Source organism: Muntiacus reevesi, chromosome 15 (assembly GCF_963930625.1).
Source record: "Muntiacus reevesi chromosome 15, mMunRee1.1, whole genome shotgun sequence".
Lineage (NCBI taxonomy): Eukaryota > Metazoa > Chordata > Mammalia > Artiodactyla > Cervidae > Muntiacus > Muntiacus reevesi.
In genome coordinates, this window is record NC_089263.1 from 55,701,202 (window position 1) to 55,717,364 (window position 16,163).

The following is a 16,163-nucleotide window of genomic DNA, read 5'->3' on the forward strand; positions in this document are numbered from 1 at the left end:
AGCTGGAGCGTCAGTCCTTCCAATGAATATTCAGAACTGATTTCCTTTAGGATTGACTGGTCTGATCTCCTTGTGGGGGACTGTTCTCGCAAGAGACTCTCAAAAGGTAACAAACACTGATTTCCTGCCTATAAAGCATAGTTGGGAATCTCTTGGTTATGAGATGAGGAACTCTTGCTTACATCACAGGGCACAATGGATGGAAAACAAAGCCTGAACAAATGAGACCTAGTTTCCCCTTGTTAAGGCCTCTCCCTAGCAGCTGTGTGCCGTTGGGCTGATCACCTACTCTCTCTCAACTTCCATCTTCTCACCGATTCCATAGAGATTCCAGCACCCATCATCCAGTGCATGGCGAAAGTAGTGAGCACACAGCAAGCACCCAACGCCAGGTAGTGACTATGCTTATCTCTACACTGAGGCAAAGCTCAGTATTATCCCCTTTGCAGGGTGGTTGGAAATGCTAAACTAGATAAAGGGCCAAAACCGGGTCCAAAATCATGGAGCGAGAAGGCAGATGTCTCAGAGGTTGTAGAGGGACCCTGTTTGCTGAGCAGCAAGGTCACTTTCTCTGGGAAATACCCACCCTCCTGTTTCCTCACTGACTGCACACCCCACACTTACTCACACAGCCTTCTGGGTCATGGCCACACACTGTACACCCTAGTATCTGGAAGCCCCAGGCATGGGGACATTGGCAATGAAACAAGAGTTGAGCCAACAGCCCACCACTTGGAAACAGTCTTGAAAGAGTGGGGCTGAGTTTTGAAGCCCCAATGTCAAGGTAGAAAAGGACAGTTCAACTGAGCCCACAGAAATCCTGGCATCAGGCCTTTGCTTTGCAAAGAACACTGGCCTTGAAGCTGGTGTCCTGAGCACTCAGTCCCACTCTGTCCCTAACTGATGCACATCTCTGAAAAGTCCCTTCATCTCTCTGAGCCTCAGTTCAGTTATTGGTGCAATAAGAGGGGTGGAGACTGTAATCCCTCATCTTAGCCATTGTGGTGGTGGTGGTGGTGTAGTCGCTAAATCATGTCTGACTCTTGTGATCCCATGGACTGGAGCCCACCAGGCTTCTCCGTCCATGGGATTCTCCAGGCAAAGACCCTCTTGATACATCTAATTTCCACCAGGAGCTGGCTGTAGGGGTCCATAAACCTCCTAAGTGCACAGCCTGCATAGCGCTTGGGCTCTCACTTCCCCAGATCCGCAGCAAACTGGCTGCAGGAAACAAAGCGAAGAGGGGTTTGGGAGGGTGTCTCTCTCCTTGTGTCTGGACAGCTGATCACCTGTCCAGCCTGGTCCACCTGGGGTGTTTGTGCCATAGCAATTGGTGGCTGGTGCAGGGTTTTCAGGACAGTGAGGAGGTGGTCCTGGTCAGAGCTCAGCCCTGCCAAGGACTGGACGGGGAGGAGCCAGGAAAGGGGCGGAGCCATGGGAGAGGCAGAGTCAGAGAAGGGGTGGAGCCAGGGGAGAGGCAGAGTCAGGGAAGGGGCGGAGCCAGGGGAGAGGCAGAGTCAGGGAGAGGCGGAGTCAGGGGAGGTGGATTCAGGGGTAGGCGGGGTCAGGGTTCTGCGTGGTCAGTGATAGAAGCTGGCTCAAGCCCAGCCAGTTCTCTACCAAGCCCGACAGACAGTCGCCTCTGTGGTCTGCACGCTCGTCCCCGGACAGAGTAAGTACAGGCAATGTGGACCGAGGGCCTGTGGGGCTTGGGGTGGTGGTGGGGGAGTGGGGAATGGCCTCTGGAGTTATGGCATTTGGAGGGCTTAAAAACTCTGGAGGTGTCCCCGGGTGAGCAGGACAATGGTGGGGAGAAGGAAGCCAAGGCCTCTGAGACAACAGAGATGTGTCCCCCCGCCCCTGCCCTCTCCCCCGCCTCTGTGTAGTCCTGGGGACAATGCTATGTCTGACTGAGTCTCAACTTTCCAATGGATAAGATGTAAAATTATTGTACCCCTTGCAGGGTGTGATTGTTAAGATTAAATAAAGTCGTGGTTCTCACCCAAGTATGCTTCTGCCTCTTGGGCACTGCTTCATCTGGAGGCACTTTTAGTTGTCATAGTTGGAGGGGGTGCTGCTGTTGGCTTCCAGGAGGAGAGGAAAGGCCAGGGATACTGTGAACACCCTACACTACACAGGACAGCCCCCACTGCCAAGAACGATCTGGCTCCCAGTGCCAACAGTGCTGAGAAACCCTGAACTAGGTGGTGGGGACAAAATGTCTGGTACCCAGAACATGCTGGACAAACCATGGCTTCTATTGTTTTCTGTGCCTAGAATCTTTCCCCTCCAGAAATCAGGAAAAATGATCGAATACAATCTGTTTCCCTAAGATAAGGCTGACCTGCTAGGAGGTTGCCATCCAGAGTGGTCATTTGGCCATTTACTAAGTAGACAAAATGTAGACATACAGTGAGTGGAATTTTCAGTTTTTCTAAACATGAGGCTTTGGGCATGAGACACAACAGTAAAAGGGAAGCTGCTTTTCCGGGCCAACATCCTATTGACAGATCAAGAAACCACAGCTTGAAGAATAAAGTGGGTTGGAGGGGACTTTGGGAGGTGGTGGAAGGCAGTGATGGTTTCACAGGTGTGTGCTTCCCTGCTCTCCAAACCCATCAAATTGTGTACAGTAAATACGTACAGCCTTTGGCAGGTCAGTTGGACCTCAATAAAGTAGCTTTAGAAAAGAAAGAGAAAGGAAACTGAAGCTGAGCTTCAGTGCGGAAGTTATTCAAGGTCAGCTGGCAAGTTAGCCCCAGGAATGCCAGGGCTCAGCCCTGGATGCCCAGCCTGGCTCACTTCCGTGACTCGGTGGCCAGCACGTGGTCTAACACCTCTAAATTACAGAGGAGGAGCCCGGGTCCAGTCATCCATCCACTCATCCATTCATTCCGCAGGGGTGCTGGAGCACCACCTCTTGACTGAACGTGTCATGGCGGGACCAATAGAGATGAAGGTCCTTTCTTACAAGCACAGGTTCTAGTGGGGGATAGGCTTGGACAAAAGAAGCCCGCAGCACACGGAAATGTAATTTCACTTCTGTAATTGATGGAGCCATGAGAGAAACAGTCAAAGGAGCCCTTATAGAGACTAGCAGTATTGAGGGTATGGCCAAGTGTGGACAGGGTACTATCAAGATAAGTGGAAGCCTGGACCCAGAGAGCAGGTGGCGTTGGTGAAAGAGGCGGAGAAAGGTTTCCAGGAGGGAGGGTGGAGTGTACAAGGGCCCAGGACTGGGACAGGGCTTCTGTGTTAGGAACAAAAAAACAAGCTGTGTGTCCTGGGGGGCAGAGCTGGTCAGGTGCGGCTGGTGAGAGTCAGACAGAGCTGGCAGCCTCAAGGGTTATCGTGAAATCACAGTTAGGTTTTACCAAGCCAGGGGGCAACAATGATGTCCTTAGGCAAGGGAGCACTCTGCCCGTGTTTGTGATGGAAGGGGATTATTTCAGAATATACTTATGTATGTCGAATGGCTCTCAGGGGCAGGAGAAGCAGAGTCCAGGAAAAAGAGGCTTCCACTGGGATTATAGCAAGAAAAATGGGGTGAGGCAGGCAGGTTTCAGACCTGGAAACCGACAAGCCCTGCTGATGGTCTGGAGATAGGGAGGGAGGTTAAGAAAGTTCCCCAGGCCCCTAATTGCAGAAAACTCTTCCCCCTGCTCTGTAGGATCTAGGGGAAGTTATGTTTCATCTCTCCCTCTCTGCCTGGGCTCCAAGTCTCGTCTCTCTTTGTGTAATTAGCAGATAGCAGACAGACCCTCCTGAGCCACACGGCTGAGTCCAAAGTCGACCTTGGTGGGACTTTGTTGCCTAACATTTGGAATAAACACCAGCAGATTTTCAGGCCGGATGGTGGGGGACCAGTGGGAAGACCGCCCAGGGCCTGCCTATCTGATGCCCAACCTCTGTCATCACAAGTCCGTTTGGCCTGGGGTGCCAGGTCAGCCTGATCGATCTGCTTTCTTCCCTCTGACATGTGGGAGCATCTCTGCAGACACACTGGCGTCAGGGACCCAGGAGAGGGTCAGCCAGGCCAGGCTCTGCTGGCACGCATTGGGGGCTGGTCTCCTGAGAGCCAGGTTAACAGAGCCTGAAGACTCTCCACTGGCTCAAGGTTGGCACAAAACTCTGTAAGCTGTATATTTGCCCCCAGAGGCCCATGAGTGCAACTGCAAAGCCTGGACTTAGAAACTAGGAAGCCTAAAATGAGCACCCCCAGGCCTCTACTTTCTCAAAAGTAACCTCTCTGACCCTCTGTTTCCTCTCCTAGAAAACTGTGACAATGATACCAACTCCACGTTGCCATAGAGGAGCATAAATGAGCTATTTCAGGTGAACAGGTTAGGAAACACCTGGGAATCAGAAGGGGGTGGGGGGCAGTGTGTCCTCCTCATAAATCAGAGCCAAGAGGCGGCATGTACACCAGTTGGAGTCTGGATTTTAACCCAGACCCATTACTCACTGGCTAAAACAAACCATCCCATTTTGCTAAGCCTCAGTTTGTTGCTTTTGTTTAGTTGTTAAGTCGGATCCAACTCTTTTGCGACCCCATGGACTGTCACCTGCCAGGCTCCTCTGTCCATGGGATTTCCCAAACAAGAATACTGAAGTGGATTGCCATTTCCTTCTTCAGGGGATCTATCCAACCCTGGGATTAAACCCACGTCTCCTGCATTGGTAGGCAGATTCTTTACCATTGAGCCATCAGAGAAGACTCAGTTTATTTGGCTGTAAAATGGGACTAATGGTACTTTTGGTAAAGATGAAATGCAGTTATATTTATAGAGTGTTTAATCTGTCCTTAATAAATAGTGGCATCAATAAGAGGGAGAGAGCTCAATGGAGCAAGGTTTTCTGGTTCCCAAACCTGAAGCCCAGTGGAGCCTAAGAGAAGCAGCTCTAGTCCATCAGATTGCTGGTGTTTCAGAGGGGCGGCCAGTGGTGGGGCTACAGCACCAGACCTCCAGACCTGAGACGGGAAGGGCCTGGCCCATGGTCACCAGGTCGTTGGCACGGACGGGAGGATGGGAGGTTGGAACTCTCACTCCTGCTCCCTAACCAGCTGCCCCTTCCAAGCAGGAAACTCCTCTGTGGCCTGTAACTATTCTTTGAAAGCATTTCTTTTATGGTCATTATCAGCTCAGTGTTAATCTGTGTGTGGGTGTAGGGGGAAGGTTGAACTGAGTTGCTTCTTAAGCAGCATCCTGCTACATTGATGCTTCTAACGCTCTGCGGGCTAAGGGACACAGTGCTCACGCCACCCACCGGTGCTCCTTGAAGACCTTTGTGAAGGTCACTCTCAAAGTGGGAACAAAAAGGGAGTGTCAGCATGAGAAGCCCGGACTGCTTCTTATTTATCTTTGTAGTTGGCTGCCTTGGGGAACGCAGGATCTTTGTTACATCCTCTGGGTCCTTCAATGTGGCTCACAGACCCTCTAGTAGGGGCACCCGGGCTCAATAGTTGTGGAGCATAGGCTTGGTTTTTCTGTAACATGTGGAGTCTTAATTCCCTGACCATAGATTGAACCCATGTCCCCTGCACTGCAAGGCAAATTTGTGACCACTGGGCCACCAGCAGAGTCCCCAGACCATCTCTCAATTCTCTGCAGAGGCAGAGAATACAACATTGGAAGGCTGTGACACAGACAGGGGAGGACCAGGGATCTGGGGAACTGAATGGTGTGGCGGTTCAGAGCATGAGTTTTCAGGGTCCGAACTGGGTCTGAGCCTAAGCTTTGCCACTACTAGCAAGTGACTCAAACTCTCTGAGCCTCAGACGACCCATCTGTAAAATGGAGCTGATCTTGTGGCTTTGGCCTGCACTGTCTTGGAGCAGGGCTTGGGTTCCCAACCAGAGACTGAGGCCAGGTCACGGCAGAGAGAGCACCAGATCCTAGCCACTAGAGCAGTGGTCAGTGACAAGGCCCTGCCCTTCTGCTTTGCAAAAAAGAATTCTCACAAAATGGAAAGTAGTGAAACAAGTGAAGTATTTATTAGGAGGAAAAGGAGTCCTGTACGTGTGGATAGACACAGGGGCAAACTCAGAGAGAGAGTCGCTGAGTTCGCACCCTTGTGGCAGTCTGAATTACTTTTATGGGGCATTTCTTCCAGGTTTCCTTTGGCCAACCAGTTTGATTTCACAGTCCATGTTTGGTAGCTCAGGATCCGCCCATGTGTGCACACGCATCTCTTGGCCAAGATGGGTCCCACCGAGGAGGCTCATGGGTAGAGCATTTCTAGACATCACTCCTTGGCCCTCCAAGGAGCCTGTCTGGGCATGTGTGGTCAGGGAGGTCTCCTGACTTCAAGAAAGAGAAACATGTGTTTTCTGGGTAGGGTCCAGCCTGCTCTCTTAATTGTCCTGCTATTCTTGTCTTGGAGTTTCAGTCCACAGAAAATGAATCTCCAATCATTTTTCCCCTGGGGGTCCATCTACCTCCTGCCTCATAGCCCATAATCGAACCTGCCTCCATGGGTGTGTACAAGGCTAAAGGAACTGATGTTTGTCGAGACATCACAGCACCCAGCAGTGGCAGGTGCTGGCAATGGGCCTGGGCCTCCCATGGGCACGGGGACCTCTGAAGCCCCTGTATTTGGTTCAGAATCACTGGCGGTTCAGTGAACATCCTACATGAACTTCCTTTGTGGGCTCAGGTGTAATTTATTTTTTTGATCGTTTTTGAGTTTGTGTTTGATCATGTGAGTAGTATATTTATTTATTTAAATTGACAGGCATTCCATAGACAGATTGTGGTTTGTCTCAGAAAATGAGAACAGCCCTAGTAGAAATGTAATCCACGGAGTGTGGGCCATCTCAGAAGGCGAGAGGCCCTCGGGTGCAATCTGGAGGCCAGGGGTGCTGAGTGTGACTTGCTTGAGTCTGTTAGTTTCATTCAGACAAAGGCAGGAAGGTCTGCGGACCCCCAGGCTCACTGGTGTCCTCCCACCAGCCATGTCTAATGCAGCGGTGGGGGGCCCTTTGGAGTTTGGTTTTGCGTGGGTCTGTGACTCTGTGGCCGTGCTCGCCCTGAGCCTGGGGGGCCTGATGACATGGTGTCCACGGTGGGGGGGCGGGGGGGGGGAGAGCACAGCTAGCTAAAGGGGGTGCACACCGGGCCATCGTGGGAATTAGTTGTCTGGCAGCCACCGGGCTCCCGTGAGAGCATGTGTGTGAAAGCGTGTGCCCCGCTGTACAGTCGGGGAAGCGGGGGTCTCCAGTGGGGCTTTGGTCCATCACAGCCACACCGCCAGCTCACACCTGGACAGCACGTCTGCATCGGGCCTGGCTCCAAGCCATTGCTTATGTGAACTCCTTAAAGCCTCAGCCACCCCTGGTGTGGGTTCTGTCCTGACCTCCATCTACAGATGGGGCAGCGACACGGGTGTGACTGACTTGCTCCAAATCACACTTGGAGGGAGTAGCGAGGATTTGAACCCAGACTGCTGCCGGTAGAGTCTGTGCTGTTCACAGGGGGTGGAAGGAGGGCTCTAGGAGGCTCGGGCACAGGAACAGTTTCTGGGTGGACAGCGGGAGTCTAGGCAGGCGGCAGGAGAGACGGAGGGTGGAGGACCAGGCCAGAATAATGGCACAGCCCCAGGGCCCACCTGAGAGTCTTAGAGAGACGAGAGGTGAGGGCCTCCTCTCTGGGGGAGGCAGAGAAGAGTGCCGGGGGGTGGGCTGGGCGTCAAACAACACATGTTCATGGCCTCACAGTCCTGGAGGCTGGACGGCCAAGGTCAAGGCGTCGGCAGGGCGGGTTCCTCCTGGGGCCTCGCTCCTCGGCTTGTCTGTGACTGTCTCCTCCCCCTCCTCCTCCCTGTGTCCCCATGTCCCTCGTGTGGTCACCCCTCAGTCTGCGTGTGTCTGTGTCCTAATCTCCTTTTTTAAAACCCTTGATTATATTTATTTTAAACTGAGTGATGATTGCTTCACAATATTGGGTTGATTTCTGTCAGTACATCCACATGAATCAGCCATAGGTATACATATGTGCCCTCCTTCTTGAAGCTCCGTCCCATCTCCCATCCTTTTCCAGCCCTCCAGGTTGTTACATAGTCCCAGTTTGAGTTCCCTGAGTCACACAACAAATTTTCATTGGCTATTTTCCATATGTTAGTGTATCTGCTTCCATGCTGTTCTCTCCATTCATCTCACCCTCCCCTTCCTCTCCCACGCCCTTATCCATAAATCTGTTCTCTAATCTCCTTTCCTTTCAAGGACACACGGGATTAGGGCCCTGCTCTAAAGACCTCATTTTAATTTAACTGCCTCTTAAAGGCCCTGTCTCCAAATGCAGTCACATTCGGAGGTCTTGGGGTTCCGGATGTCAGTGTATGGACTTGGGGGGCACAATTCCGCCCACCACAGAAGAAGAGGGAGGCCTGGGAGCTCACAAGTGTGTATGTTAGTTGCTCAGTCATGCCCGACTCTTTGCGACCCCGTGGACTGCAGCCCACCAGGTTCCTCTGTCCATGGGATTTTCCAGGCAAGGATACTGGAGTGGGTTGCCATTTCCTTCTCCAGAGGATTTTCCCGACCCAGGGATTGAACTTGGGTCTCCTGCACTGCAGGCAGATTCTTTACTGTCTGAGCCACCAGGGAAGGCCTGGGAGCTCACAGTAAGAGGACAGAATTTCCTCAAGGGAGGAAGGTGCCTCTGATGAGGGACAGGGTGGGTTTGTGGGATCCCGGAGCAACCCCTGGGGAAGGGAGGGAGACTGATGGTATCCTGTGTTCACGCATGAAGCACAGGAGCCTGGCACTCTGCCCACCACCTGGATGCTCCGAATGAGCAGGGACAAATCCAGCAGTGTGGATGAGACCAGGAGGAGTAGCTACCCTGAGCTCATAGAAGGAAATGAGGTCTTGCAAATGCTACTCCCCAGCAAGAAAGTGAGGGATAGGGGTCATTCAGGGATACAGGCTGCTCGGCTCTGGTAACCTCAGAGCTGCTAAGCTGGCAGAATCCTCAGTCCCCTGTGATGGGTACTTCGCTATGGATGAGAAGCGCCTTCTTGCTCGGTACCCACAGGGGTCTCACTCCTCCGCCTTGTCCTTCTCCCTGCCATAGATACCCACGTCCCCGAGTCTCTGTCCTTCCGCCCCTCTGGTGCTCTCTAAAACCTCAGTCCCTCCCAGCCGCTGGGGTTCATCATCGCCCTCTGAGGCTGCCGGTGGGCACTGCTGCCCCCTTCGGAAGGTCAGCCCTGCCCCTCATCTTCCGATCTTCTCTCGGAGAGGATTCCTGGGCCGCCCACCCTCTCTGAGGTCACCTTCCCACTCTCCCTTTCAGAACCAGGGGTTAACCACGATGCGTCTCTGTCTCTTCCTGTGCCTGACGCTCCTCGGGCCGCGGATGGCCACCCTCCGGCGCCCCCAAAAGAAGAAAATCCAGGAGCTGCCGCCGGCGGTTACCACGGCGCCGCCGGGCAGCGGGGACTTTGTCTTCGACCTCTACAGGACCCTGGCCGCAGCCACCCCCGACGGGAACATCTTCTTCTCCCCTCTGAGCATCTCCGTGAGCCTGGCCATGCTCTCCCTGGGAGCTGGGTCCAACACGAAGGCGCAGATCCTGGAAGGCCTGGGCATCTGTCCGGGCGAAGGCTCGGAGGAGGAGCTCCACGGCGCCTCCCAGCGGCTGCTGCGCGAGCTCCAACAGCCCCAAGACAGCCTCCAGCTGAGCTTGGGCAACGCCCTGTTCACCAAGCCCACGCTGCACATCCAGGAGGCCTTCCTGGGCGCCTTGAGGACGCTGTACCTGGCGGACACTTTCCCCACGGACTTTGAGGACCCCGAAGGGGCCAAGAAGAAGATCAACGATTACGTGGCAAAGCAGACCAAAGGAAAGATTGTGGACTTGATTAAGAGCCTGGATGGCACCCAGGTCATGGTCATGGTGAATTACATTTTCTTTAAAGGTAAGACCCTTGGGCTTGAATCTGAACTTTCTCTTTGCAGATGCTCTTTGTCAAAAACAAACAAACAAAACAAAAGAACTCCAATTCCTCCAAAACAAAAGAAAAGACAAAACAAAACCAGTTCCCACATACATAAAAGAGTGGGAGTGGGTTTAGTCCTCTGTGGTCCCTGGTGATAGAGTGAAGTCAACAGTCAGCCAGGTGAGGTGATGCCTTCTTAGCCTTCTTAGCGCGTATGTGTGTGTTTAGTCGCTTCAGTTGTGTTAGACTCTGTGTAGCCTGCCAGGCTCCTCTGTTCATGGGATTCTACAGACAAGAATACCAGAGTGGATTGCTGTGCCCTCCTCCAGGGGATCTTCCCAACCCAGGGATTGAATCTGCATCTCCTGCATTGCAGGCAGATTCTTTACTGCTGAGTCACCAGGGAAGCCCCTCTGAGAGCCTAAGGTGATATAAAGAGCCTGATGCTGTTTCCTCCACTGGGGAAAAGTTGGTTCCTATTTGGGCCCCCGGGAACACTTAAAACCACAGCACCCACATAAATTCTGAAGCATGAGTTTGTCAAGGCCACGATGCCAAAGAACGGACACCATGGCTACTCAGGGCAGGACTGTGGGCCTTAGAAGGGACCTATAGGGCTTTTGCCAGCTCCTCCGACATACCCACATCCTCATCTCTGTGCCCTCCTAGGAACTGTTTCTTTAGCCCAGAAATTCTGGGACAAGAACCTATTCCTCTGAATTGCCTTCTTTCCCCTTACTTGAGTGTCAGTCTCCCCATCTTTGTCTCCCTGGCATCTCTTGTAGATATCCCTACTCATCTCAGCTTGTATGCCTGCTTCTCCTTCTAGATGCTGAGTCCCTGAGCACCCTGGATGGGGCCTGACTGAGGATAGAGAAGGGAGGGAGGAGAAAGGGAAAGAGGAAACTGGTTAAATTGTTACCCAAACCCCCTTCCTGTGGTCACAGAGCATGAGGATCAAGCTTGCCTTCTAAAATTTCTTGCCCTCATATCCAGGGCTAGGCTTCAGAGGACAGCTGTGAAGTAAGCTAAGTGGCCCATAGGAGTTGGATCTATATTTGATAACTACTAAGAAGATGAAAGCAAAGACTTGTGTCACTTTGAACAAAATATCCCATATGAAACAGACAGAGCAAGAAGCATAACCAAAGGTTTCCCAGCAGGAAAAATCATATTTTTTCCAGGACCCTTACAAACCTTTCTTCTAAACCTAGATTGAAATTCAATATTGGGAAAAGAGTGGAAAAGAGAAGAGCTCACCCTCTTCACTGGGATATTTGAGCTTGAGTAGCAACATCAGATAATCAGACAAACAGCCTTTAGGGTAAAGGGTGTCTGAAGACATGAAAACCAACCTCCTTGTTTTGCAAATGTGGGAGGATAGCTCCACAAAGTTCTAGTCTGCCCCCTGAATTAGAAAGGGGCTTGTCTTTATATTCAAGAGGTTTGGCCGTCACTTCTCCCAATGATACTGTTCTAAAGAGGATGCTTTCTGGTAGGTTTACTGTGAGCACACTTTTCACTGATGGCTGACAAATTCTAATTCCTTTTCCATTTTAATCTGTAGCTAAGTGGGAGACTAGCTTCAACCTCAAAAGCACCCACGAGCAGGACTTCTACGTGACCCCGGAGACGGTGGTGCGGGTCCCCATGATGAAACAACAGGACCAGTTTTACTACATCCTGGACCGAAACCTCTCCTGCAAGGTGGTAGGGGTCCCCTACCAAGGGAACGCCACTGCCTTCTTCATTCTCCCCCACGAGGGGGAAATGGAGCAGGTGGAAAATGGCCTGAAGGAGAAAACACTGAAGAAGTGGCTCAGGATGCCCATGAAGAGGTATTCTTCATACTGCTCTGGGGCCAGCCTGCTGCTGCACACCCACAGGGCCACACAGCAGTGGTGGGAGGACTCACCTGGCCCAGGAACTGCCTCCAAGCCCTGAAGCATCATGTGAAGGCCCAGCTCTGGGGCCTGAGTCAGCTAGCTGGAGGGAGCAGGGCTGGAAGCTGGGTTTTCTGGTGGGACCATCCGAGTAGGCAGTGACTGCTGGGGACAACTCAGGTCCAAGTCCAGAGTTGGATAGGTTCCCTTCTAGGCAACAGGCTGGAGGAGCATTAGGAAACCTAGAGATAGCAGGAATATGAGCCAGTGCTCTAGGAGAGTCTAAGAAAAGGTCCTCTTCTCTTTCCAGGCGGCTTGAGCTTTATCTTCCCAAGTTCTCCATCGAGGGCTCCTATCAGCTGGAGGAAGTCCTCCCCAAGCTGGGGATCAGAGACATCTTCACCTCCGATGCCGACCTGACCGGCATCTCTAACCATTCCAGCATCCGGGTGTCTGAGGTGAGCCCAGAAGCTCCTGAGCACCTGCTTCCAGAAATTTCTATCCTTTTCTGTTATATTCTATTCCATTCCATTAACCCCATCCCTCATTCTAAGTTCTTTCCCTCTCTCTCTCATCTTTTCCCTCAAGAAGCAAAGGTTTCACTTTGCCTCTTGTCCTCTGAGCAATGAGAAGCTGTATTCAGCTCCGTATCTTGCAGAAAGGTGTCTTGTCTTAAGCAATCAAACCTAAGAATCAGATGCTGACTCCTTCACTTACTGTGTGACCTCCAGCAATTACTGGACCTCTCTGAGCCTCCTTTCTCTCTATAAACCCAGAGAGTCACACCCTTGCGGTGAGAGGCAGTGAGAATTCAATGAAAGACACGTGTGCACTCCCCTCTAAGCCCCGGGGGCACAGTAGCTGTTCAGTCACCTCATCTCCTATCTGCTTCATGGCTCAGGAGCACAGACTCGGACGGTGGTGCCATCGGCTGGAGCTTGGCCGTTTCCCCTGATGGCATCTCCCTGCCCCTGGTGGCTCCGTGACGCCTGATGTCTTCCCCGTAGATGGTGCACAAGGCCGTGGTGGAGGTGGATGAGTCTGGAACCCAAGCAGCTGCAGCCACGGGGACGGTCATCACGTTCAAATCTGCCCGACTGGGCTCTCATAGGGTAGTCTTCAACAGGCCCTTTCTGATGCTCATTGTGGAGAATAGCAAACACATCCTTTTCTTTGGCAAAGTGACTCGCCCTTGAGATGAGGATTTCTCGTGGGCCTCCATAGTGGATGATGAGCATGCGTGATGGCTGTCTGTCTGCTGGGAGCTGCTGATTTACACAGGTTTGGTTGACTAATGAGACTCCTACAAATCATAATATTAAGAATATCATCAAAATACTGATGACTGCTTCTTTTCACATGATTGCAAGACATGGGTGCCTTGGAGAACATTTGGTTTTTGCCCCTGCCTTTCATCAATGGAGAATACTGATGAGGCCCAGAGAGGTTAGTTGACTTTCCCAAGGTCACACAGCATGTTAGTGGCAGAGAGAAGCCCAGAATCTAACTGCCTGTTACCCAGCCCCAAACCACCAATTTCTGTAGGAGCATTGTTCCAGTAGATATTTCCAACAGGAAGTATATCCCTAAGCCTAGCTTCCTACCCGTTGGCAGTACCAGCTATCAGTTCATCATGGCTTGGGGAAAACTTGCGGGATGGGAGTATGAAATCGGGCTTCTGTCCCAGCTGTGTGACTTTGGGTAATACTATCCCTCTGTGGACTTTGGTTTCCCCAAGTCAGGTCAGGGACTGAAGAATCCTTGAAATCAAATAAAAAGGCTAGAATTTTCCCCACCAATCACTGTTAATATCAAAGCATTTAAGTTCCACTCATCTTTTAAGAAAAGCAGGTGGACAGCAGGGTAGACATGGCCAACCCAGGATTGTACTGTCCTGTGGGTTAAGTTACAACTGCGTGGGCTTGGCTGGGGGTGGAAGAATGGAGGCCTGACGCAAATACTAGAGTACCATTTGAAGACCCTAATGACTAACTGTGGATTTTAGTGTTAGCAATAACAATAAAGCATTTTGCAAACACTGGGTGTCATTGTCCTTCTGGAGGTAGCACTGAGAATGGCGACGTTCCTAGCTTACCATATCCTAGGACCAATGCTAGCTGCTTCACCTGGATGGTTAGACATACCCCTCACAATATCCTATGCCAGGCAGGCACTCCTCTTACTCCCATTTTACAGATAGGGAAGGTGAGCCTTGTTGGGAACAGGTAATCCCTCCAGTCCTACAGCTCCTTGGTGGTGGAAGCAGGATTGGACCCTGAGAATGTGGCCTCAGGACCTCCCTCTCAGCCGTGGGCTCTGCTGCAGAGTAGACATGACCCGGAAACAGAAGCGCAGGTCAAGTGCATCAGGGCACCAGATCTGCTGTCATCCGGGTAGGCTCAGTCTCCTCCTGCACAAGACCCATCACGCTTCCCCGTCTGTCAAATGAAGGGGATCAGGCACATTCAAGCATCAGGGAATGAATGAGTGAAGGAGTCCTTCACTTAGTTTCAGACGGTCCCCTAATTCACTGTCCCCAGGTTTTCATGAGCCTGTGCCAAGGACTCTGACACCAGACCCTAGCCTCTGTGGCAGGTGTGTGCCCCTTAGAACTGAGGTCAGAACCCCGAGCTTTGGCCATCCCCTGATGTATGAGCGCTTACTTTGTGACAGCCACACTTTGCATCTGTGATCTCTGATCCTTCGACAACCCTGCATGCCTATCCGAGTCCCCATCTCACAGAGGCCAGCCTGAGTGCGTGCCCAGAGCCCTCCAGCGAGAGGCCCAGGCTCGGGGACGCAGATGGCACGAGTATCAGCTGGCGGCAGGGCAGACGCTGCAGCCAGCACAGGCGGCTTGTCCTCGTGTGTGCGCCTCAGGCTTGGGAAGCTAGGGAGGGTGCGGCCTCTTCGTGGGGCCCGACCTATTCCTGGGTGCTTTTTCCTTTCGTAACACCTGGTCTTTTTCGGACAAATATTTCTCTCAGCGTTTACGCAGCCGGTCCAAGGACAGGGGGAGGCCCTGACTGTACCTCATGTGTCAGGCCAAGGTTCAGCGCTGTCTAAAGTTCACTCAGCAAATGGTCACTAAATGCCCCCATGTGGGGGACCAGCCCGGGCTTGGGACGGCTGATTTGGGGTGGCCTGGAGGGAAACTCTGAGCTGGGAGTCAGCACCGCCCATGTAAGTCAGTTGTCTCACCATCCTGGCACGAACAGATTGATAGAGCAACTCAGACAGAGAGAGAGAGGTTGAAGTTCTGAGAGAGATCTTTTTACCAAAGAAGTGACCTGAAGTGAGCAGATAGGGCTTCACGGGCAGCAGATTTGGGTTCGGGGCTGGGCCATCTGGCCGGGGGAACAGCTGGAGCGGAGTGCGGCTGAGGAAGCTGCAGTGCGCACGGGATATGGTGGCGGCTTCAGCTTGGACCAGCGCAGCCATGGGAAGGAGAGCAAGGAGGGGAGAGGGGGCGATGCTTGTGGTCCAGGGGCAGGGACCCTGGACACTTCTCTCTCATCCTCATCTTCAGGGTGGTTTGGCCATCCTCACCACACCTAAGTCATTCCCTGGACCCCTTCCGGCCCCTCGCTCTTCCATCTGTGTCCGTAGATGCCTCCTCACTCAGCCCTTTAGTGGGCGTGCTCACACCCATCCACACCTGCTCCTCCATCAACCCCACCAGACCTGTCTTATGGTTGCCTGCATTATAGGCTTGGCTGTCCCCCTCTGGGGCCTTCCAGGCTGGCACTAGTGGTAAAGAACCCACCTGCCAATGCGGGGGATGTAAGAGATGCAGGTTCGATCCCTGGTTCGGGAAGATCCTCTGGAGGAGGGCATGGCAATCCACTCCAGTATTCTTGCCTGGAGAATCCCTTGGACAGAGGAGCCTTTCGGGCTACAGTCCACAGGATCACAAAGAACCAGACACGACTGAAGTGACTAAGCATACACACACGGTTGCCACAACAAAATCCCACAGACGGGGCAGCTTGACAACCGACATGTATTATCTCGCAGTTCTAGAGGCTGGAAGTCTGAGATCAGGTGTCTTCAGGGCTGTTTCTGTCTGAGGGCTCCCTTTCGTGTTTGCAGACAGCAGTCTTCTCTCTGTGTCCCATGGGCTTCACTGAGCGTGTGTGTGTCTTAATCTTCTCCCCTCCCAATCTCCATCAGGCATATCGGATGGTAAAAGTGCTATTCGCTCAGTTCTGTCCGACTCTTTACAACCCCATGGTCTGTCCATGCGATTCTCCAGGCAAGAATATTGGAGTGGGTAGCCATTTCCTTCTCCAGAGGATCTTCCCAACCCAGGGATTGAACCCAGGTCTCCTGCACTGC

The 16,163-nt window shown here is 52.4% G+C and overlaps 1 protein-coding gene across 1 annotated transcript; it reads left to right on the forward strand.

Annotated features, from left to right (window-relative positions):
- Positions 1–1,565: 1,565 nt before the first annotated feature.
- On the forward strand, positions 1,566–13,845 carry SERPINA5 (serpin family A member 5). Its single transcript, XM_065906437.1, has 5 exons — positions 1,566–1,672; positions 9,297–9,921; positions 11,510–11,780; positions 12,136–12,283; positions 12,833–13,845. The coding sequence occupies exons 2-5, from the start codon at positions 9,315–9,317 to the stop codon at positions 13,019–13,021; spliced, it is 1,215 nt and encodes a 404-aa protein (XP_065762509.1). The 5' UTR covers positions 1,566–1,672; positions 9,297–9,314; the 3' UTR covers positions 13,022–13,845.
- The last annotated feature ends 2,318 nt before the right edge of the window (positions 13,846–16,163 follow it).